This window comes from Musca domestica, unplaced genomic scaffold (assembly GCF_030504385.1).
Source record: "Musca domestica strain aabys unplaced genomic scaffold, Musca_domestica.polishedcontigs.V.1.1 15, whole genome shotgun sequence".
Classification (NCBI taxonomy): Eukaryota; Metazoa; Arthropoda; class Insecta; order Diptera; family Muscidae; genus Musca; species Musca domestica.
In genome coordinates, this window is record NW_026712207.1 from 13,595,073 (window position 1) to 13,620,367 (window position 25,295).

At 36.3% G+C, this 25,295-nt stretch overlaps 2 protein-coding genes across 4 annotated transcripts; one reads left to right on the forward strand and one right to left on the reverse strand.

Moving 5' to 3' along the window:
* Positions 1-3,355: 3,355 nt before the first annotated feature.
* On the reverse strand, positions 3,356-12,318 carry LOC101895047 (probable chitinase 2). 3 transcript variants are annotated; one of them, XM_005188384.3, is made up of 5 exons: positions 12,054-12,318; positions 5,903-5,996; positions 5,528-5,692; positions 4,965-5,470; positions 3,356-4,367 (listed from the first exon to the last, which is right to left on the reverse strand). In XM_005188384.3, the coding sequence occupies exons 2-5, from the start codon at positions 5,994-5,996 to the stop codon at positions 3,603-3,605; spliced, it is 1,530 nt and encodes a 509-aa protein (XP_005188441.1). In that variant the 5' UTR covers positions 12,054-12,318; the 3' UTR covers positions 3,356-3,602. The 3 variants fall into 3 exon arrangements, with proteins under 3 accessions (XP_005188441.1, XP_058975673.1, XP_058975672.1); XM_059119690.1 differs by lacking the exon at positions 12,054-12,318 and adding an exon at positions 11,426-11,639; XM_059119689.1 differs by lacking the exon at positions 12,054-12,318 and adding an exon at positions 8,087-8,227.
* Positions 12,319-19,174: 6,856 nt separating this feature from the next.
* LOC101894884 (DDB1- and CUL4-associated factor 8) lies at positions 19,175-25,127 on the forward strand. The gene is made up of 8 exons (XM_005188383.4): positions 19,175-19,567; positions 19,669-20,125; positions 20,395-20,721; positions 21,258-22,187; positions 22,292-22,434; positions 22,498-22,642; positions 24,132-24,224; positions 24,296-25,127. The coding sequence occupies exons 1-8, from the start codon at positions 19,449-19,451 to the stop codon at positions 24,578-24,580; spliced, it is 2,499 nt and encodes an 832-aa protein (XP_005188440.1). The 5' UTR covers positions 19,175-19,448; the 3' UTR covers positions 24,581-25,127.
* Positions 25,128-25,295: the final 168 nt, after the last annotated feature.

Below are 25,295 nucleotides of genomic sequence, written 5' to 3' on the forward strand. Positions count from 1 at the left end.
ATAAAATGTTATAAATATTTATTTATAGTTATGTTCAATTAATATTATGTAGTTAAATAATATCAACAAAAGATCGTACAATAAAATAATAATAATTAATAGTATTATACTATAACATTATGTAATTTAATATGGCTCAAAAGTTTATATAAATACCATTTAGACGTACATACATACAAGTTGGCTTTAATGTGTGCATACATACATACATAAATAAGTTTATTAAATGTTGAAATAAAGATAAATAAAATGAAAACTCAAAAAAAAAGATACTCGTATAAGAAATTAATCATATGAGAATTTTACAACGTACCCATATATATATATACATACATAAACATATATATAATATAGTAAAAATTGTTTGATATTTCGAGAACAAAATAAATAAACAAAAAATACAAAGAAATAAAAATATTTATAAAATTAAAAATATTTTTTTTCTTATTTTTATAGAATGACAAGATACGTATTTAAGATTTTCTCACAAGAGAATGTCTTAGAAAGTTGGTCTATAAATATATTGCCAGCGCTGCTCAAGAAAAAATATCTCTTTCCAGTCAAATTTCTCTTTGCTTATTTAAATCAAGAACAAAACAGTGTTTAGTCATTATTTATACGAATATTTGTTATCCATTTGCTTAATAAATTATTTTGACAAACATTCATGTTTAAAAACAATTAAATGGAATCGTAAAATATGAAGAAATATAAAAATTTTAATTTTCTCTTAAATTATCCATTTTTTGACTCATGTTCTAGAACACGGTTCTGAGCAGGGCTGATAATACTCATATTATTATATAATTATAGGGATCAGTCGTATCTGAGTCAACGGCACAATGAGTAACTCAGAGTAAAAAATCTTATTACCAAACAAAGGATTTATTAAAGGAAGGTTAATTTTAAAAGTGAGTCCTAGCCCCTTACTTTAACGTGGACATGTTATAGCAAACTGGCACCTCGAGGACATACATAAATCGAAAAAGCAGTCGTTCTATTTTTAAGCCCTTATAGCTGAATTTATTTGTAACTGAATCACTTTCCATTTTTAATTGACGAGAATATTTGAACCCGCGATTTCATATTTTGTAATCAGATATGATCACTCTGTGTCACCATTACTCATTACTTGGTAAGATGAAGGTAGTTTATTTTGTCGCGTACTTCTTTTAAGAATAATTTATTATTTTTAGCTACTGGTAATGCAGAGATTATGTAGTGGGATACTAGTAATGCAGAAGGTGTGTAGTTCTCATCACCAGTAATGCTGAGAGCAGGACACGATCACTTTGCGTCCCCGTTACACATTACACGGTAATATAAAATCAAGTCATTATGCCTTGTAAATTATAAATAGGAATAACTCATACATTTTTATAACCTCCACCATTCTATGGATGGTATATAAAGTTTTCTGTTTGTAACTCCTCGAAATACTCAAGATTGACCCTACAAAGTATATATACAGGGTGAGATAAAAGAACTGGAACAATGTCAAATGTCATAATTTTTACATTTTTTTTTTTTAAATTTTATTGAATGAGAGTAAAAAAAATTCGGAAATAGCATCAAATTTTTTAGATTTGTTCGAATTGGTCACCTTTGGCCTTCAAATGGCCAATGCAACCGTCACACGCTGCCCAAATATTGCTCGGCGGTAGTTTGGCCCATTCCCGGCGAAGCGCTTGCTTGAGGTGATCGACACTTTGGTTATTTTTTAGTGCCAACCTTGCTTTCCAAAATACTTCAAACATAATAACCCAACGGATTGGTATCCGAAGATTTTGGTGGCCATTGTGTGCTGGAAATGAAGCGAGGAACCTCTTTTTGTAACCATTCTTGGGTGGCGCGTGCTGAGTGCGATGGTGCTGATTCCTCTTAGAATGTCCAAGGTCTGCGGCTTTGCCCAAGGCTTTTGAGACACCCACCAGAATATTTTCGCGATATTATTCGGCATTTATTCTGATGCCATGGTCGATTAATACGAGCGGAGAGCGACCATCGGCTGTTATGGCGGCCCACACGATCACCATGGCCGGCGTTTGAGTTCTGGTGGCCAACCGAACGTGGACATTTTCAGCTGACCTCTTTGGCAAGTAAATACGATAATTTTGTTTGTTTACAAACTGCTGGACAACGAATGTTTTCTCATCGGAGACGGAGAGAACCAAATTCGGCAGTTCACCACTTTCGGCCAAGCGAAACAACTCTTTAGCTTTTTTTAATATCACGCTTGAACTCCATCACGAGAAACTTTGTTCTGAAAAGTTCTCAACAAAATGCTTTTGTACGCTTGTTAACAATATAATGAGCCGTCACTGGAATAATGTTAACAGCTGTCGGAAGAGTGACTTAGAAATGACAGCAGTCTGAAGTTGGTAGCAGTTTTTTCATCTCACCCTGTATATCCTTAATCCGATTTCAGATTTATTATGCAAATAATAAATAATATAAGCCCAAATGCAGTGAATTTCGGACGTAGGTTTCAATTTTGTGGAACTCGGCTCAGATATATATATTTTTAATATAATCCTTCTCAAAGTGATATTGTGCAATGTTATTGCTATAAAAGATTAAAATGTCTCCATCAAATTTGGTGAAAATCGATTCAGAATTGGATATGCCTCCCATATATTAGATCCCTTTGAAACCAAACAATAACTGCTCTAAAGCATAATTTGGGTAGTTGTTATGATCTACTTCAAATTAATTTTTTTTTTAGGGGAGCTCTACTAAATATGCATGTTGGTATAGGGTATCATACAGTCGGCCTCACCCGATTTTAGACTTTTCCTTACAGACTCTCTTTTGGATTTACTCATACTCATAATATAGAGAGTAGATTGTAGCCATGATCAAAGTTGCACCAATTCTGTTGAAAATTGGAGTTGAATTTTTATGAAATACGAAGTGCTCTACCGCAATATGGGTGTTATTCTAAATAATAGAACTATACTAAGCATTTTCAGCAGAAAGTTCTTATATCTTCATAGAACCTTAAACGTCACATCAAAATAGGTTTGGTCGAAAAAAACTTCTAAAATTTTCAAAAAGTTTCAATGATCAATGACTATTTCATGCAAATGTCGCTTAGTTTAATATCCAACATTTCGACCAGTATTCAAGAATAATTGCTTCAATAATGTCTTCCAAGGAGTCAACTAAAACAGGCTCGTCTGTGTAGGCATCAGCCTCATTAAACAGGCACCAAAAAACAAAAATTAGAAGATAATCTTGATATTCGAGAGGATCCATCTCCCGTTAACCTATATTTAACTAAAGATTTCTCCTTTTTATTTGTCTATTCTGATTTTTTCTGCTTTGATTTCCACATAAAATAAACATGTCGACATTGTTTTTAAATCTATTTTTATTTAAATTTTTAATTAAGGCCAATGTGTTTTTTTACAATCTAATATTTTTTTTAAAACTAAGTTGCTTAAGCTTTCTTCATACAAAATTTTCCTGAAAATTCAAATCAAATAAAGAGCCCCCTAAACGTGACTGAACTCTTTATTAATGCGTACTTCAATTTTGATATATTCCAAACGAATTTGCTTTGCTTTCTTTCGGAGAAGGTAACTTAAAACAAATATCAATTAAAAAACTAAAGATAACAGACACCAGACCACGGCAACAAAGAAGGGATTTTGTAATTTTCGCAAAGCCGAATTGCTCTCTCCCTTGCGATCTTCGACACTGCCATGTGGAATTTCATTGTCCTCCACTGAATCGTCGTCGTCGTCATAATTGCGATGGCCATGATCACCATGTCCATGCATGTCATGATCCTCATCATGATGGTGATGATGTTTATTTTTGATTTCCTCAATGGCCAGGGGCATGGCTTCGTTGATGGTTCTCAGCAAAGGATAGTTGTTGTGCAGTCTGGTGGGCAGCCGTAGACCGGAATGTTTCAAATGCCTAAAGTCCTCATAGACATCTTCTTCGATTTCACATTCACCCAGGAAATCATCGGTGTCAATGGACCAAACCATTATGCCGGCCAAATTGCGATCCATGGCAAATTTCACCTTATTGGCTATGGAACGGGAATTGTCAAAAGTCACCACTTGGACGAGGCCGTTGAAGACATCCTTTTCGGAACGGGCCACAACCTGCGATGTTTCGGGATCCCACATCGTTGTCCAACCGGAAGTTTTATTTTTCAAAATTTGACAGATTTCGTTGTAACCCAGGAAACCATCCTCCCGGGTATAGGGTCCTTGGAAGGCTGTGCCATCGGTATCGTCACCAATATTGCCATCATAGGGTGTCTTGAAGGTCCGACCATAGAATGGTACGCCCATTACAATTTTTTCCGCTGGAGCACCCAGTTTCAGGAGGTAATCGATGGTGTATTGCTGTTGAAAAAGAAACAGGTGTTAGGTAACAGAAATTTATTTAAGGAAATTTAATTCGTTCGGAATAGCGAATTTTTAAGCTAATCAAAATTTGTAATAACAAGACCTAGATAAAGGTGAGAATACATAAAAAGGTTTTTTTTGACTGGCTTAAGTCATCCGGCTGGCTTCTTCGGAAAAGAACAATGAAGAGTAGAGCCAAAATCGAAATAAAGGTGGGAATACATAAAGCGCTTATCTGGCTGGCTTAAGTCATTGGCTGGCTTCTTCGGAAATGAACAAAATAGCGTAGTGTTGCAGTTTTTTTTATCTCACGGTGTATTCTTGATCTGCGTAAAATTCTCAGACGATTTAATCCTGTCCGTCCGGCCTGTCCGTCCGTTATAATCACGCTACAGTCAAAACGAATTAAGATAGGAAGCTAAAATTTTGCACAGATCTGTCTTTTGTCTGCATGCAGGTCAAGTTCGAAGATGGGCTATATCGGTCCAAAAAAAATGTTTGAAATTGTTCAAGTTCAAGGCCCGGCCGAACTTAGCTGCTTTTTACTTGTTTAAACATAATTTTTTTTTTTTTGAGATTCTTCACATAACTCACCACACTCAAGGCATCCCCTTGCGGTGCTGTCAACGGTGAGTTGTAGCCAACCTTACGATCCCAACTGCCATGATAATCGTAACACATGATATGCAGAAAGTCCAAATAACGTGAAATCTGTCTAACATCATAGGCCTGATCGATCACATTTTTGGCCGCTCCAATGGCCGAGGTCAACAACAGATTGTGCGGTTGGAATTGTTCTCTCAATTCCTTGCAGAGTAGAACAAAATTTTCCCGATCAGCTGGATTGCCATCACGCTGTGTGGGATATTCCCAATCCAAATCGAGGCCATCGAAATTGTAACGTCTTATAAACGAGGTAACCTGTTTGACGAATTTTCCACGGGCCATTGGATCGGCAACCATGCGCGAGTAGTTTTTGGAACCCTCATTCCAACCACCAATGGCCAGTGAGACTTTTAAGTGGGGATGGGTACGTTTCAGGCCCGTCAAACGTTCATAGCCACCTTTGCCATAATCTTCCTTTAAATCCTGCCAGGGATCTACAAAATATTAAAAATGAAAACATGGAATATGTCAAAACTCAAAATTCATAATACCCAAAGATTTAATGGCCGACAACTCGGGATCCAAGCCAGCAAAGGCATAAACCACATGTGTGCAAAGGCTGGGATCAAAGTTATCTATGGAATAGGCACCATGTCCCGGTCGATAAACAGCCCATGTTGATATGTAGCACACCACAACCTTGCCATGTACGGGTCCTGTGAAAGTGAAAATACAAATAACCGTTAGTTTGTGTCATTCAATAGCTTGGCTTCACATTTTTTGCGTTTTGTTTTTTTTTTGGGAAGGTTTCTTTTGGCATTTGCATGTCTTCTCTTCCCTCTCTTGTTTTTTTAATTTTTTGTTCATTGATATGCGTATTAATTTCATTTTTTCCCACTTTGTCAGTTCCTTTTTTTTCAACTTACCGGTTTTTGCTTTCGTCTCCATTACGCCAACCGAGGAAACCACTAAAAGTATTAAAAACAACCTGCTTCCTGTGCAGATGTGTTGCCAGGTCATCTGCAATGAACCAAAAATAAAAAAGAAGTGATAAAAAACTGGGGGTAAACATCAAATAAAACCACACAAACGCATGTTTAATATTGATGGGAATTGATAATTTGCGATTGAAGCGAGGTTTTCTATATGGCTTTCCGGCAAAAGGAAAAAATATGGGCCAATCTAGGTGGCTTCTATAGACAGAAAATCGTTGCAAGATCTTCTAGTGATCTCAAACGTGCCTCATCGATATAACTGTTTTGGATTCTAGGTATCTTCGGACCAAATCCCCTTCAGGACATTTGGAGTCGCAATATAATTCTTGAAGGGAGTATCCGATTTGTTCCAAACTTGGTACATCGTAATATTACTATAAAACTTAGATCGAATTCGGAAATGGGCAATATCGGTCCACTCCTACTGGTAACTTTAAATGTTCGTTACCGTGATACTGGTAGCGTAGCCCGGCGTCAAGGAAGTGGACGCAAGAAAACAGCAACCTTAGCAAAAATGATTCGAAAAGTAAAGAAGCGACTTTATCAAACCCACGTCGCAGTGGCCGAAAGATGGTTCGTGAGCTGAACATATCACAATATTCCATTCGGAAAATTTTGAAAAATAAGCTCGAGGTAAAACCATTGAAATCCCAAAAATTGTAAGAACTTACACCGCAACAGAAAGAAAACAGACTCAAAAGACCTAACGAGTTGCTTCGCTTGGTCGAAAGTGGTGAACTGTCGAATTTGTTTTTTTTTTCGATGAGAAAACATTCGTTGTCCAGCAGTTTGCCAAAGAGGTCAGCTGAAAAGTGCACCTTCGGTTGGCCACTAGTACTCAAGCGTCGGCCATGGTGATGGTGTGGCATCGACCGTGGCATCAGAATAAATGCCAAATATTGTAGCGAAAATATTCTGGAGGGTGTATTAAAGCCTTGGACACGCCAACATTTTGGCCGAGACCTTGGACATTCCAACAGGACTCAGCACGCACCACCCAAGAATGGTTACAAACTGAGGTTCCTCGCTTTATTTCCAGCGCAAAATGACCACCAAAATCTCCGGATACCAATCCCTTAGACTATTGTGTCTGGAGTTTTTTGGAAAGCAAGGTTGTCACTGAAAAACACCAAAGTGTCGATCACCTCAAGCAAGCGCTTCGCCGATAATGAGCCAAAATGCCACAGAGCAACATTCGGGCAGCGTGTGACGGTTTCATTGGCCGTTTGAAGGCAATAATTCGTGCCAAAGGTGACCAAATCGAACAAATCTAAACATATTCTAAAATTTGATACTATTTCTCACCCATAAAGGAGTGTAGTGTCAAAATCCAACTATGTCAACCTTTGTTCTTTTACGAAGAAGTCAGCCGATGACTTAAGCCAGTCAAAAAAGGGAGAGAGTACATGAAAGGCTTTTTTGACTGGATTAAGTCATCGGCTGGCTTCTTCGTAGAGGAAGAAAGGAGTTTTAGGTTGACTTAGTTCGATTTCGGCCTAGGCTCCTTTGCTCTTTTCCAGCCGATGACTTAAGCCAGTCAGAAAAACGTTTTATGTATTCTCACCTTTAGATCTATATTACTCACGTTAATTATTTTTTTTATGTTACAATTGCACTGTTCCAGAACAGGAAGAATATAAAAGTTTTTACTACGATAACCGAATTTTCCTCTATGATTTCGAAAAACAAACTAAAAACTATTAGATTCTTTCCAGTTTTGGAACAGTGCAAATTTATTTATAAATGTCCGTCTACAGATCTTATATCCAAAGAAAGCATTAACCCGTGGTACTAAAATAAATTATTTTTTTTTTTTCAATATTGTGACCAACATTGTGGTCTCTCTTCGTTAGGCTCAAAATTATGATAACATATTTTTTCTTCGCTATGTATGTTTTTTTCGCACGTATGTTTCAATTAAAAATTCTAAACAACATAGAACAATTTAAACAATCGTGCCCCCTATTTTTGTTTCTGTGGATATCCCCAGTTTTTAATTTTTCCATGCGTTAAATTGCTCAACAATTGATAAATGAAATCTTTGTTTTGCACGCATTGCAAACAATTGACTCATCAACTGAGATAATAATCCCAATAACTAGCGACCGGACTTACCCACTTTGCAGAAACAATTAATCAGTTAATTAATTGCTCAAATAATTTGCAGTTCCGAAATAAATGCACCATTATTCGTGATTTATTTCAAATTAGTTCATGTTTTAATGTTTATTCATTATGAATAATATTCAAATTGCTCTAAACTGATCCGGTGCACTAAGTAGCAGAACAACGTTAAGTGGGCAGCGCTGACAACACACTAATTTCACCATTTAAGAAACTGCCTATAATGATCATTTGTGGATATTTCGATGAATGCCAAGTACTCTTATCGATAACTCAATATTTGCTCATCTTGTCATAGATGGACAAAATAATGAAAGAGAAATGCCTAAAGCTGATTTATACTTATAAATCCATTGTATACACAAGACAAATCAGAGATGGAAACCTGTAAACTACAAAAAATCCAGAGCTGGGAATGCTTATTTGTTTAAACATTATTTATAAATTGTTTTTAATAATTCGCATAATCAATAATTTATAATGAGTAAAGATCAGCCAATTAATCCAGAGTTAAGTGAAGATCAGGCAATTAATCCAGAAAAGGTCACGGTTCGTTGCGGTTTATGGGCTGGCCATGGCAGAAGAATACAGGTAGATTAATACTTGGGAGCATTGATATGTCAAAAAATTTTTAATGTTTTTTCAAATATAAGTAGATTTTTATATGTTTTCTTATACGACGTCATTCAGAGGATATTATAATTCGTGTTTTTCATAAATTTTTACCAATTTAAATAATTTTTCATTCAACACTTTCAATTCCAAAATTGGTTTGACAGTTCATTGTCCCAGCAGCTGTGTCAACGCGTCTACCTATATTCTTCTACCATGGGGCTGGTGAAGCCAGCCAGCCGGTCAAAAAGAGCGTTTTATACACAGGGTGAGATACAAAAATGCAACCAACTTCAGACTACTGTCAATTCTAAGCCACTCGTCCGACAGCTGCTAAAATTATTCCAGTGACAGCTCATTATATTGTTTACAAGTGTACAAAAGCATTTTGGTGAGAATTTTCCAGAAAAAAAGTTGTTCGCATTGGAATTCAAGCGTGATAGTGTGATTTCTTTATATTTGGCTGGAAAACCACAAGTGGCTATCGTTAGAGCACTCCTGCATTTAAATATGAATAAATATTTTGTGTTTCGTACCATTGCTCGTTACCGTGATACTGGTAGTGTAGCCTGACGTCAAGGAAGTGGACGGAAGAAAACAGCAACATCAGCAGAAATGCTTCGAAAAGTAAAGAAGCGACTTGATCGAAACCCACATCGCAGTGAACATATCGCAATATTCCATTCGGCAAATATTGACAAATAAGCACGGGGTAAAGCCACAGAAATCCCAAAAAGTTCAAGAACTTACACCGCAACTGAAAGAAAATAAACTCAAAAGAGCTAAAGAGTTGCTTCGCTTGGCCGAAAGTGGTGAACTGCCGAATTTGGGTTTCTCCGTCTCCGAGGAGAAAACATTCGATGTCCAGCAGTTTGTAAACAAACAAAATGATCGTGTTTACTTGCCAAAGAGGAGAGAGAGAGAGAGAGCTAAAAATGTGAATCTTCGATTGGCCACCAGAACTCAAGCGCCGACCATGGTGATGGTGTGGGGCGCCATAACAGCCGATGATCGCTCTCCGCTCTTATTAATCGACCGTGGCATCCGAAATACCGAATATTATCGCGAAAATATTCTGGAGGGTGTATTAAAGCCTTGGGCACGCAAACATTTTGGCTGCAGACCTTGGACATTCCAACAGGACTTAGCACCATCGCACTTAGCACGCGCCACCAAAGAATGGTTACAAAATGAGGTTCCTCACTTAATTTCCAGCACAAAATGGCCACCAAACTCCCCGGATACCACTACGTTGGACTATTGTGTCTGGAGTATTTTAGAAAGCAAGGTTGACACTAAAAAATACCAAAGTGTTGATTACATCAAGCAAGCGCTTCGCCGGGAATGGGCCAAAATACCGCAGAGCAGCATTCGAACAGTATGTGACGGTTTTATTGGCCTTTTGAAGGCCATAATTCGTGCCAAAGGTAGCCAATTCAAACAAACCTAAACGTATTCTAAAAATTGATGCTATTTCCGACATTTTTTCACGTTCATTCAATAAAATTTAAAAAAAAAATGTAAAAATTATGGCGTTTGACTTTGTTGCAATTTTTTTTATCTCGCCCTGTGTATGTAAACGCTCTGTAATGGGAATTTAGGGTGGAAATATATAAAGCGCATATTTAGCGGGCTTAAGTGATCGGCTGACTTCTTCGTAGATGAACAAAGGAGTTTTAGGTTGACTTAGTTCAATTTTGGCCCTAGGCTCCTTTGTTCATATCCGAAGAAGCCCGCCAATGACTTAAGCTAGCCAGATAAGCGCTTTATGTATTCCCACCTTTATTCTTGGTATATGCCATGGTAGAAGAATACACCTGTATGCAGATGCATTAACGCTTGTGAAAAATGGCACGTCAAAATTTTTAAAATGTTTTGTCCGAAATTAGTAGATTGTTATATGTTATCGTATACGACGTAAATCGGAGGTTGTTTTGATACGAATTTTTCAAAAAATTTTGCAAGTGCCAATAAATTTTAATTCGACATTTTAAATTCCAAAATAGATTTGACAGTTCTTTGTCCCAGCAGCTGCGTCGATGCGACTACTTTACGCACTACAATGTGAACCTACTATAATAGTCCATTCAAGATAAGGCTGTGTTTACATAAAACCTTTTTATTTTTGTTTTCAAATTTATAATAATTTTTCGATAATAACGCTAACATGCTCTATGTAACCGTATGATAAGATAATCGAAGCTACTGAATTCACACACAAGAGTGTAAAATTAAAAAACGGCATATCATTGCTTATTTTCCAATATAACTGCACATAATTACGAACGCATTTTTTGTGATTTTCTTTTATTTTTTTTCCATCAGCATTACTATCACTTTTATGGCATTTGTGTTATTTCGAAAATAGTCGACATTGTTCGAAATCATGACAAAGTTAACGAACAAAAAATATTCAATTAAAAATTCCGACCACGAAATGTTCCATTGAAAGTCGAGAACTTTTAAGACGTTTTAGTTTTACTGTTTCCAAACATAACTTCAACTGAAACGCAGGCCGAGCTGACTTAATTGAAATGCATAGCTGGGTACCACACCTCATGCGGTGGTGGATGAATAACTTTAAAAATTGTCTCCTTGTTTAAGAAATGTAACTGGGTATTGAAATTGTATAAAACGAAAGTTTTTGTTACACCATCTGCGGCCCTTTTGTGTTTGACAAGAGGGGGGAACTGCATACATATGTATGTTTGTAGGTACCTTGCTTAAGCACTTGTCGCTTGTGTTTACACTCGTTTTCTAATTGCCTTTTGATATTTTTATTGCACAGATCAATTGGTGGATGGATGCTTGCATCTATGATATTCTTTGATATCGCCAATCGATCTCCAGCGTTGCGGTAATGTAAAGAAAAACAAGTTTAATTCACTTGGCTTGCAAGATTCAAACACACACACTCTGCTCCGGACTCAACTCGATACGAATTGAAAACAAAATCTACAATTCACACAAAAGCTGCAAGACACCAAGCTGAGCAGGCAGGCAACTTTGCATTAATAAAACCGGAATATATTCAGTTCATAAACAATGTTTATTTTTTTCAATTTTTTTGTTTAATTAATGGATCACACATTCGCGCATTGGTTCGGTAGCGTATTCGTTGCAAATTTGAAAAATGGCAAACAAAGTCAATATCTGAAGAGCCAAACTTTCCGTTTCAAAGAGGAACTCACGCAAAACGTCGTAACCTACACATTTCTGTTTTTGTTTCCCCCTTCTTCTTCTTTGTTATCGCGAATTTCTTCCATAGCGGAAGTGGTTTGCGCATGCGCATGAATGATCTAATTTTTCAAAAACTTTTCAAATTTCTTCACCAGTCAAAACTTACTTTTGAGGTAGATTTGGGGTTTCGCACTCACACACACACACGACAAATGACTAAAAATCACAACGATCGCACACTCATACACTCGGCCAGAAGCGCCCTTATAATATTATTGCTACCGCTGCTGATGTTGTTGTTGATGAACCAGCTTATAATTTATGTGGCAATCATTAAAAAGTAAATTATTTTTTCTTGTCGTTGTTGTTGTTGTTTTATTTGTCGAAGATGTCTTTTTCGTTGGCGCTTCAACCAAGTGTCACCGGCGGTCTTCAACCATAAACTAAACTTGTGAGTTTAAGCCATTCATCCAGCAGGCATTTGGCCGTTGTTGTTGAACGCCCAAAGAAAAATCTTAGTTCAAATAAATGATATGCTCGGGATTTTAGAGTTTACGAATGCCTACCGGAAAATTTTTATTCTGCTTTCACTTGCAACTCCTCTTATTTTGAAGCATTCGATTTACATTCATTTTTGTGCAAACAATCCATTTTTATACTCTCAGCCATATGGCTGATATGGCCAAAACATGCCTGATCGAAATAATGGTTTTAAACCCTAGGCCCTAGGTCTCTTTGGGCCAAATCCGTTTCAGGACATTTGGAGTGGATCCAGCGATGTCCGTCCGTCCGTCTGTCTGGCGGATGAGCACGATAACTGTCGAAGGGAATATTCGATTTAATCCAAACTTGGTGCATCGTAATATTATTATCAAACCTAGATCGAGTTCGGAGGTGGACAATATCGGTCTACTCCTTCTGGTACCTTCCCCACTAAAGGTAGAAATTTAAAAAAAAATGTTTTACTGCACAGAAAGAGAAAGTATGATTCGATTCGATATTTGCATCAGTGCTAGGTCAGGCGCGGACAATATTAGACAACTCCATCAAGCACCTGCCCAACAAAGGGTCAAAATTTTGAATAATTATAACTCATATAGAATGTAATGTAAGATTCTCCTTTTAAAATTTGGAGAGTAATTTAACAGATAGCAATATTTTTATTAACTCAAGGTCTGTTGTTAAGATCGAATATTTCGGCGTACTCCTTCTGGTACCTCCCCCGAAATGGAAAATATTGGCCCATTCCTTCGGAACCCACCCAATAGAGGGTCAAAACTTTGGATGATCATAAACGAAGTCAAAATATATTAAAATAAAACAACATTGGCTAAGGATATACAGGGCGAGATAAAAAAAAATGCAACAAAGTCGAACGCCACAATTTTTAATTTTTTTTTTTTTTTTTTGTAATTTATTGAATGAATGCAAAAAAATATCGGAAATAGCATCAAATTTTAGAATACGATTAGATATGTTCGAATTGCTCACCTTTGGCACGAATTATGACCTTCACACTGCCAATGAAACCATCACACGCTGCCCGAATGTTGCTCTGCGGTATTTTGGCCCATTCCCGGCGAAGCGCTTGCTTGAGGTGATCGACACTTTTGGTATTTTTTAGTGCCAACCTTGCTTTTCAAAATACTCCAGACACAATAGTCCAAAGGATTGATATCCGGAGTTTTTGGTGGCCATTGTGCGCTGGAAATGAAGCTAGGAACCTCATCTTGTAACCATTCTTGGGTGGCGCGTGCTGAGTGCGATGGTACTGAGTACTGTTGGAATGTCCAAGGTCTGCGGCCAAAATACAACCTCCAGGATATTTTCGCGGCAATATTCGGCATTTATTCTGATGCCACGGTCGATTAATACGAGCGGAGAGCGACCACCGGCTGTTATGGCGGCCCACACCATCACCATGGCCGGCGCATGAGTTCTGGTGGCCAACCAAATGTGTACACTTTCAGCTGACCTCTTTGGCAAATAACAAGATCATTTTGTTTGTTTACGAACTGCTGAACAACGAATATTTTCTCATCGGAGACGGAGAAAACCAAATTCGGCAGTTCACCACTTTCGGCCAAGCGAAGAAAATCTTTAGCTCTTTTGAGTCTATTTTCTTTCTGTTGCGGTGTAAGTTCTTGCACTTTTTGGAATTTCAGTGGCTTTACCCCAAGCTCATTTTTCACGAGCCCTTCTTCGGCCACTGCGACGCGGTTTTCGATCAAGTCGCTTTACTTTTCGAATCATTTCTGATGATGTTACTGTTTTCTTCTGTCTACTTCCTTGAAGTCGGGCTACGCTCCCAGTATCACGTAATCGGTAACGAGCGATGGTACGATACACAAAAAATTTATTCACATTTAAATGCTTGAGTGCTCTAACGATAGCCACTTGTGGTTTCCAGCCAAATATAAAGAAATCACAATATCACGCTTGAATTCCATCACGAATAACTTTTTGTTCTGGAAAATTCTCACCAAAATGTTTTTGTACGCTTGTAAACAATATAATGAACTGTCTCTGGAAAAATTTTAACAGCTGTCGGACGAGTGGCTTAGAAATGATAGCAGTCTGAAGTTGGTCTTTCATCTCACCCTATACATTTGTCTAGAACCTGCAAGAATCTACTGTTTTTGCAATTTTCTTCGATATCATATAGGGAATATCGGTAATCGTAGTAAAAACTTTTAAATTCTTGTAGTTCTGGAACAGACCAAGTATTGAACTTGTAGTAGATCCTCTTCATCTGGCGCCCAATGTTTCCGTTTTATTCCGTTTACTACAAAATTATATTTTGTTAAATTACTCTGGGTTTAAAAAAGACAAAACAATCAAAAACAAAAACTTTTTTTACAGAATATACTTATACGAGCGGTCTACTGTAACGCTGTAAATTTCCTCGAGTGTATTTGACAATGTTGTCCAAAGCAAAAAACCACTTCAATGGTTGGGTTTCAGTTTTTTTATGTTCATTACACTAAAACCCATGGCATGACGAGAGTATCCAACAGTTCAGAGAGTAAACAACGTCTGTTTTTATGATCGTCTTGAACAGAGGCTTAATATTCTCCGCCTGAATGGTTTGGTATACTCCATTCTGCACAATGAGAGACAATTGTGCTTTTTGTTCTCGTTGTTGTTGTTGTGGTTGTCCATCAGGTTGTCTGGGGTTTTCTTACCTACATACATTGGTAATTGGTAAGACAAGTTTTGTTGTTGCAGACATCTTGACTTTTGGTTTTGCTTGACTGAACAAATGTCTCGCTCGATGACTGGCCGAACGGTGGTGGTAAGCTTACCTACCGATACAACGGGTTTATTGTGGTGGCAGTTCAAAGCTAGCTGGCTGTGCTGCCTTGTGGTCAATAAGAATTGTTGTCTTTTGATTTGTTTCGGTGGGGGTAATTACTTTGGATTGAAGTGACTGTGGAATTATAAACAAAGGGATGGGCCAGTAGGGCATAGCTCACACACAAACAAACCATAATGGGGGTAATGATTTGTGGGGAGGAAGGGGTGTAGAGGAGTAGTGGAAAAACAGATCAATTCGAAACAAAAGCCGTTACATATCTTTGTTTGCATTGAAAGTGTGAGTCATGGTCGAAGAAATCGCAAATGTTATCAAAATGAGAATTAAATGAACGTTCCGCCAATGTGACACCAAGTATGAGAAACGATGGACATTCTTTTGAATGAATATCGTAAACACAGCATCCGTTTTCTGAAATGTAATCATAATACAGTGGAACTACAAGGAAATATACATGATATTTGTTTTTTGAATTAATCACAATAAAGTTTATTGAAAAGTGTGGATTAAATCATTTGACACTTTTTGTAAAATAGCGAAGAAATAAAATAATGGAAAATTTTAATCATGACAGAAGAATACAGGTAGATGCATCAACGATTGGGAGCATTGATATTTCAAAAAATTTAAATGTTTTTTTTTTCAAATATAAGTAGATTTTTATATGTTTTCTTATACTTAAGCCACCCAAATAAGCGCTTTATGTATTCCCACACTAAGAAAGTAAACGGAAATAATCATATGTTTTTCTTTTTCAAAATTTATTTCAATATTTGATAATTGGTTTTCAAATAGTCATATCAATTTCTTAATTTTCTGTAATTTGTCAAATTTCATTATCCAAGCTGCTGTGTCGATGGGACTACCTGTATTCATGGTAGAAGAATATACACTGGTGGCCAAAACTAAAGCAACTGAAATTACAAGGAGAATGAATGCCCTGTAACTTTTTCAAAAATTAAGAAAATGAGAAAGTTTTTCTTGTTTTAAATTAGGTATTTTATTCACTTTTTAAAAATCTAAAACATAAAACCAAAATTCATTTTTATATAAAAAATAATGTTTGGTAAAGTCAATTAACCCGATTTTGGCTTGGACAAAACAAAAGCAACTCTGTTGTACATTCATATAACCGCTGCAATTTCAGTTGTTTTTACTGTGATATTTATCGTTCTTTGCTTCCTTCGACAATTTCGCTTGTCATAAATCCTTTTTGAGAAGTTTTTTACAACAGTATGTGTTTTTCTTTTCGTTTTTTAAGTACTGCCCAAAAAAAATTAAAAATGGCTAGAAGCAAATACAGTACCTGATTAAAAAAGCAAATTATCAGTGACTATCAAAACAACATATCACAGAAAATGATTTCCGAGAAATATTTCATAAATATTTATGTGATTTCATAATTATTTCTGTATACTAAGTCGGTTTTTTGAAACTGGATCAGTAGTAACAGTCTATAACGGATGAAGGCCGTGAAGAACTTCAGCCCGTACTTATCCACAAATTGAGAGAGAAATAAAAAACAACTATTTAAGAGTTCAACTGGATTGGTGAGAGAGCAATCATTGGATATAAGCTCGAGATCAGTGCGTAGACGAGTAGTGGCAGCTGGTCTGCATGCCCGTAAGACATCAAAAAATCATTTTTATCTGAAAAAATCAAAAAGGCTTTCGGAAACGATAATATTAAGTGGAATCAAGCTCAATGGAAAAAAAAACATTATTTCTGGGATGAGTCTACGTTTAATATTAAAGGCTCAGATGTAAAAAAATTTACGGTGAGAAGACCAAAAAAATGAAGGACTCAAGCCGCAGTGTTGCAAAGGTACAGTGAAGCATGGGGGAGGGTCAAAAATGGCGTGGCGCTATTTTTCTTTCTATGGACTTGGGTCTATCCATAAAATAAAGGAAGTTGTGGATCCGTTTGTTTACAAAGATGTGTTGGACATCACGTTGTTCCCTTACGCTGAGTAAAATATTGGGCTGATTTGTGTGTTTCAGCATGACAATGATCCCAAACTTGTATCAAAACTTGTCAAATATTGGTTGCGGGAGTCAAAAATTCATGTTTTGTTATGGCCGGCACAATCACCTGACCTAAACTCCTTAGAAAGCCTTTGGAGTATCGTAGATAGGAAGATCAAGAGAGATTCGGAAATAAATAAGCACAACATTTTCTAAAGAATTCGGGGTGCCTGGGAAAGCACACCCAAGGATCAAATTGAGCGTGTTATAGATTCAATGCCTCGTAGGTGTGCAGCTGCTATCAAAAATAATGGTTATGCTATCGACTACTAGCCAAAATTTAATTATTTTAAAATAAAAAAATCAAAAGTTGCTTTAGTTTTGACCAAGCAAAAATTGGGTCATTTCAGTTTTCCACATATTATTTTTCGTTCAAAATTATTTTTGTATTTTTATTTTTTGTTTCTTGAAAGTGAATGAAACCCCTCATCTAAAACTGGAAAAATAATTACGATTTGTTTATTTTTGTAAAAGTTACAGGACATTTATTGTCTTTGCGATTTAAGTTGCTTTAGTTTTGGCCACCAGTGTAGGTAGACGCATCGACACAGCTGTTGGGACAATGAACTGTCAAACCAATTTTGGAATTGAAAATAGTGAATGAAAAATTATTTACATTTGTAAAAAGTTTTAAATAACCCGTATTATAATAACCTCCGAATGACGCCGTATAAGAAAGAAAAATACTTATATTTGAAAAGACATTTAAATTTTTTTGACATATCAATGTTCCCAAGCGTTGACGCATCTACCTGAATTTGTTACAGTGCGTTTACATACAAAATGTTAACTCGGGTTAAAGTCGTTATCAGGGAGGAGGTGTTTTTCTTATGTGCTGTCACTTTTATTATCCATGCGTATTTCCGTCTGCATGTCAAAATTTTACATATGACTCAAAATGTTTGCTATCACACACTTGATTATGTTTTCTTTTTTATTTTTTTCATGGTAAAAGTAATTTCAAATACCCATCTCTGAATTTTATGTGATTTACCTTGTCAAATTTTGCTGCATAGAAGACAGGTTCCCATCTCTTATTTGTAGATGCTCAAGGAATTCATAAATATACATTTTGGCAATGAGATGTTGTCAAATTAATAATTTTGAAAAAACAAATGTAAAAATATAATTGCATGATTTTACCTTCCTAATTCTACCATGATAATATTGTATTCTATAAAAATTACTTTAGTCCGACTTTTCCGATGAAAATAGGGCTCGCTGTGATCGAAAAAGCGCTTGTGCGTTTCAAAAATGAAAAGTCTTCCATGTTTCATATGATATATGCAACTTCTACATATGGAAAATTTTACATATGCAAAACACATTTCTTGTGATAGAGCTTTAATCCTCATAATTGGCAAATTACAATAAATGTAAAACATGTTTTCTACTGTCCATTTAATTGTGGTTGGCATTTTGACCGGCTAGAGATTTTTTATACATTCAAATGCTCTGCCTATATAAAGTTTACCATTGACAAGTTTATTGTGATTATTCAAGTCAGGGTTATGGTGAGAATATATAAAACGCTTTTTTGACTGGTTTAAGGTGGGAATACATAAAGCGCTTATCCGCTGGCTTCTTCGGAAATGAACAAAGGATCCTAGGCCAAAATCGAACTAAGTCAACCTAAACTTCTTTGTTAATCTACGAAGAAGGCAGTCGATGACTTAAGCCAGTCAAAAAGCGTTTTATGTATTCTCACAGTTACAACGCATTTACATACAAAATGTTTGAAAGTATTAAGCGCGATAATTCACCACTCACAATTAATTTGAAGTAGGTTTTTCACCGTCGAATTCATTGTTGTTGGTCATTTATCAGCTTTAACCCGAATAAAGACTTGTGTGTAAACCGTCTTTAAGATTAAATCTCTTCCATTCAAAATAACCGTTACAAAAATCACTATTTCTCGAAACGCCGGCATTGAGCTGATCGCCGTTAAACTTCACTGAGCACCGACTGCGGCATCTGAGAGTTCAACACCATCAGAAGCTGCTATTTTATTAATTAATTAAATAAAAAAAACGTCGTAGCAACAAAACAAATTCGGTTTACTTTATGTGATAATCCAAGATTTGTTTTTAACCCGTTGAAAAGGACATTTTGTGTCCCGATTACTAAAAAGAAAATTGGCATTTCCAAAGTAAAAAGCAAAAAATATTTCCTGCAGTGACGTTTCAAGAAGAGAATAATTTTCCCAACATCATCAAAAGGAATGGATGAAAAAGTCGAGACCCCAAATGCAATAGGACGTAAACGCAGTCGATCAAATGAGGAACTAAAGAAGGGCGATAAGGACCTGACCTCATCGAGTTGCAGTAGTGGTCAGCATAGGTATATTTTGGAATAGTTGGCATAACTCGTCTTATTGATTTCATTTCATTATTTTTCTTGTTCTTCTCATTTGTGTTTGTTGTTTTTTTTTTCGCTTGCAGCCCATATGATAACCAAGAAACGAATGTGAGTGCATGCAGCAACAACAGCAGCGTCTCTAATAATAACAACAATAGTGATAGTGGTCTCAGTTCTAAAATGGAAGAATCATCATTTGGTGATGCGGATTCTATGATGATGACAATTGATTCCAAAGCTGACGACGAAGAGGACTTAAATAGCTCACCGAAGGCTGCGAGTGGTGATAATATTTTACAGGAGGAAAGTATGGAAAGTTTAACTGCTGCCTGTGCTGCTGCTGCTGAATCTGATGGAGAAACCCCTTGCTCGTCGTCACATCTTATTAAACGCTCGAAACGAAATCGGTCTCGTAATTATCGTAAAACAGATCGTTCAACGTCATCAGAAGATGAGGGTGAGCGAAAGCGTAATGAAAACAACGATGTAGGATCTAAAATGGCAATAGAAGTTCCACCAGCTCATGACATCAACTCAGAGGTAAGAAGAATGGCATGTGCTAGAAAGAACATAATCGTCAAGAAAGGATAGAAAATATATATAAGGATGTTGTTGGTTTCGCACTAATTGGTCTTCTCACTTGTCGCCAATTATAAGAAAGATCATAATCACGTGTTTAAAACGATAACATCCTTTTAATCAGAGTTGAAATTTGGTTGTTCCGAAATATATTTCGAAATATGTAATTCCAGCAAAAAAAGATAAATATTATCCAAAATTATGAGATATTGATAAAGCTATCTTTGCAGGAGGCCTTAAATCCAGTGGATGCCGCTAATAGTATTGCTCAAGAGGAAAGTATGGAGAGCTTGGCGGATAATGGCGAAAGTACTACTGCCGATGTAGAAAAGCCATGCACTTCCTCAAAAATTGTAATACGTTCCAAACGCAATAGATCTCGTAATAATCGTACATCTGAACGTTCCGCATCAACTTCATCGTCGTCGTCGTCTTCCTCCTCTTCTCAAATATCATTTCATATTGTCCAACCGGCAGCCGAATCAAATGAAAATAATGATCCAGACGTCCAAATGGTCGAGCGAACTTCTTCCCCAGCATCGAGTGAACAATCCGAGGTAATATAAACTATTGAAGGATAAAACAATTTTCTCTTTTGATTTTGTTAATTAGCTGGCTCGTGTTTATATTTTAATCTCCATTATATACCACATATACTAAATACCATGCTTTCACAAAAATGTTCACATGAAAAATATCTGAAGTTGAGTAGCCATTCCATCGCCAGTATGTAATCTTTAATTAAACCAGTTGAAAACATTACGTTCTTTGACGGAGAGTAATTTAAAGTCAGCTAGTGTGAAGCTAAAGGAACCACAATATTAAAATTAAAGAAACTAATAGCCTGCTTTGTATCACGATGCGTTAGTGAAGTCGAACGAAAAAAAAACACATTCTTGACGCCTTTTTTGCATTTTATTTTTAATTTTTTGAATTGCTGGGGTTTTTCTCGAGTTAATTTTCCTATGGTCATAGAGAAACAGGCATAAACATCGTCATTTGAAATACTTTTTCTACAACTCGATTATAACACATTTTGATGTCTTAAAATAATTATTTAATCTGATATTTACATGTCCTTTCATTGCTCTAGGAATCCTTTGCCCTCCCAAGTCCAGACTTCCCCGATGAGGAGGATGACGATGACGACGATGACAGCGTCACTGACTTTTTGGGACCTATTTTAAGGGGCAGAAATAGTTCAGATTATGTTTCACCCGATTCAGCCGACTCGGTGCGTATAAAGGAGAAAGATGAAGAGGTTAATAAATTGTTGAATAAACAGAAACCGGCTTATACTTGGAGTGCTGCCTACGAGCTAATGCGTCGAGAACATGGACTGAGTGGTGATGGCAGAACTTCACTACGTAACGGCTTTACATATGGTTTCAATAATCGTTTCTATGCTTCTCGTCACGTTGTGGAACGTATGAAGCTATCTCATGTTTTAAGGAAACATAATGGCTGCGTCAACTGTTTAAATTTTAATAAGAGTGGAGACCTCCTGGTGACCGGTTCAGATGATGCTCGACTGATCGTCTGGGATTGGGCTGGCAATAAGGTTAAACATATATGGAAATCTGGTCATAGTTCCAATATATTCCAATCGAAATTTGTGCCAACCTCTCCATTTATTGATATAATATCAGCAGCCCGTGATGGTCGTGTGAGGCGTTCAATTGTTCCATCTTCGGGGGGAAAAGTACAAACGTCCAATCTATATATCCATCGTGGGCCGGTCCATAAGCTAGTAATATGTCCCGATAACCCTTCGGAAATTATAAGTGTGGGCGAAGATGGTTTCATTTGCAGCAAAGATTTACGAGAGGAGTATCATAAAATTGATTTGCTGCAGGTCATGTCACACGTAAAGAAATCGAGGAAGGTGCGCCTGTTTAGTATTTCCCATCATCCGTTTGCACCGGAAATCTGTGTCAGTGGCAGTGATTGTTATGTGCGTGTCTACGACAAGAGATCAATGAAGGATCCCGTACGCACAATGTGTCCCGAACATATACTTGAAGTGAGTTGGTAAATGGTATTTACTAAATTATGTCTCCTTGCAATATAGTGATATTTTATTTGATTAAATGCAATGCTTATTTTTATTTTGTTGGGTCTCCTTAGGCCTGTACCCCCAGTGTTACCTGTTGTGTTTACAATAATACTGGCACGGAAATTTTGGCCTCCTACAGCGAGGAAAACATTTATTTGTTTGATAACAAAAATTATGTGGATGGAGAATATCTGCATTGCTACAAGGGTCATTAGTAAGTTGCGAATGTTATGTTTTCTTAAAAATTGATTGTTTGCATTGTTTTATTTTTCTACAGCAACCAAAAGACCATAAAAGGTGTCAACTTTTTTGGCCCCAATTGTGAGTATGTCATCAGCGGCAGTGATTGTGGAAATATTTTCTACTGGGATAAAAACACCGAGGCAATTCTTAATTTTATGCCTGGTGATACTGCTGGTGTGGTAAGTAGTCATATAAATCTGTTCGATATTTGTAAGACAGATAAAAAAATTACTCGTTTCATATCAAACAAAATTTAAAACGCAAAATGTTGCTTAGGAATTCGGTTAATGTTTTTATACCCTCCACCATTCTATGGAGGATATATTAACTTTGTCATTCCGTTTGTAACTCCTCGAAATATTCATAATACAAAGTATATATATTCTGGATCAGCCTAAAATTCTAAGCGATGTCCGTCTGTCTGTCTGTTGTAATCACGCTATCTTTCGAAAGAATTGAGATAGAAGGCTAATGCATACATGCATAGTTTACCAATAGGCAGGTTAAGTTCGTTAATGGGTCATGTCGGTCCACGTTTTCGTATAGCCCCCATATAACGGATCCTTCCCATATTCGGCATTTTAATGATTTTATCGACATTATTTGCCGGAATTATTTCAAATTTCGTATTTCGGAAGATTCTAATGGGATCCTATGGCAAAAAAATCGTATGCAGGTCCACGTCTTTGTATAGGCCCAATGTGATGGTTTTCGTTTAAGTGGTAGTTTTCGATTTTTTTTTTTAATTTTTCAAGTTCCTTTCAAATGGTGGAGGATCCGGCCCGGCCGAACTTATTTATTTATTCATTTCATACCATAATACTAAAGCCTCCAAGGCCAATGAATAGTATTAATAACGTAATTATGCTCCAAGTAGAAAATAATAACTTAAAACTAATTATAACTAAGTCAATATATTTGGCTCCCCAGCCATAACTACACAAAAATTAAAAAAAGAGATTAATATTAATAATAAATAAAGGACGTGATAGCAACAAAAGCAACAAGCCTTAAATATGTGTACATACATATCTCAAAAGTAAAAGTACTAAAAACATGTACTGTTTTCAACAAACTAATAATATACATTAGATAATATGAAGATCAGAATTACGAAGGTGGCCTATTAGTTTTAAGCGGAAAGCATTATTAGACGGTGAAAATATTCTCTGTTCGGTAGGCAAATAATTCCATAAACGGGCAACTCGTATTACAAAAGATCTCTCAAAAGTAGAATTGTATATTCTAGGTATAAATATCTGAGTATTTCTCGAGGACATAGCAAATCTAAACATATTCTTTAATAAAGCAGGTACACCTGTTTGCACAATTTTATAAAAAGAGCATAACACCCTACAATTAACAAACCGTTCAAAGTTAATTCCCAAGAAAATATCCACATAGTCAGATATATGCTGTCCAAGTCTAACTCCAAAGACAAAGCGGGTGATGGAATTAACCACACGTTTTAACTTCAAGGACACAAGTTCTATTGTGCCAGACATAACCTCCAAGCCATAATAAATATGAGGCATCAGTAGAGCATAAGCAATTTTCCTTTTGACCCAGATCGGAAGAGAAAGATTCGTAGAATATAACCTGCTTTATCTGCTTTTCTATTTGTTAAATCATGTTTATTATTTTAAATCGATTTTCTATTTTTAACAGGTGAATTGCCTTGAGCCGCATCCTACCACACCCATACTTGCTACTTCTGGCCTGGATCATCACATTAAAATATGGACCCCAAGTGCCGAAAAGGTAGCCACCCCTAGCATTTGTTGGAAAAGAATTTATCATATTCATTTTGTCATTTGTTTCTTCTCTTCCAGTATCCTCCTGATCTAACTAAACTTACCAGTTGTGTGCGCCGCAATCTTCGACGCACTGTTATTGACGAAGCTATTCAATTTGATTACAATCAATTGCAATATTTCATCAGACAGACCCTCTGCCGTCACAGACGACGAAATCGTGAACGCAACAATGATGACGAAGATGATAGCGACGACTCCCCCTCATCTTCGGTTGAATTACATACCGATAACGATGACTCTGACGACGATGATGATGAAGATGTGTCTAATTTACAGCGTCTCAATTGTGGTACTCAATAAACGAAAATTTACACTTGCCATAGATTTTTCCAAAAGGAGGAAATTTTATGAGACTGTGTTTTTTGAAAACATTTCTCCTTTTGCCTAGTGCGTTTAGTTTTCTTTTCGGCAATAAAATACTTGTTCTGTGTAAATGATAATAACTTTTTTGTGTTGCGCGCAAATAATTTGCAGCTTTAACCATGCAATCAACAGCATGATCATCTACTTTTATGTATGTTATTTTAATTTTGTTAGATTGTAAGCAAGTTCACTTATTAAATTCAAATTTATTTTACTTTTCTTTTTGTGTCCTTTTTTTAAAACAATTTTTTTTTGTGGTTTCTTTGTAAGGATGTTTGTCTTCAAGATGGGCATTCAGGCTTTCAACCGATATTTAGAACATGTATCCGTTTCGGGTTTTATATTAACTTGTAAAAGCGAAAACTCGAATCATAAGTTTTAGATCTTAAATCGGTTATCCGTTAAACAACAAGAAAAAAATATATATTTATTTATGAATTTATAAAATAATTGAATTGGATTAATAAAATGTTATATTATCAGATATATGGGGCTAGAAATTTATTGCAGATGAGAAAAAATCATCGAGTAAGTATAACGAATAATCAAAGCTGATAGAAGAGGACATTTTGCAGTGACTGTGTCTATTAAGTGAAGCACAAACGAAAATTACTTCGTGATAAGTCTAAGCTGGGTTAATGAAAATATTGTG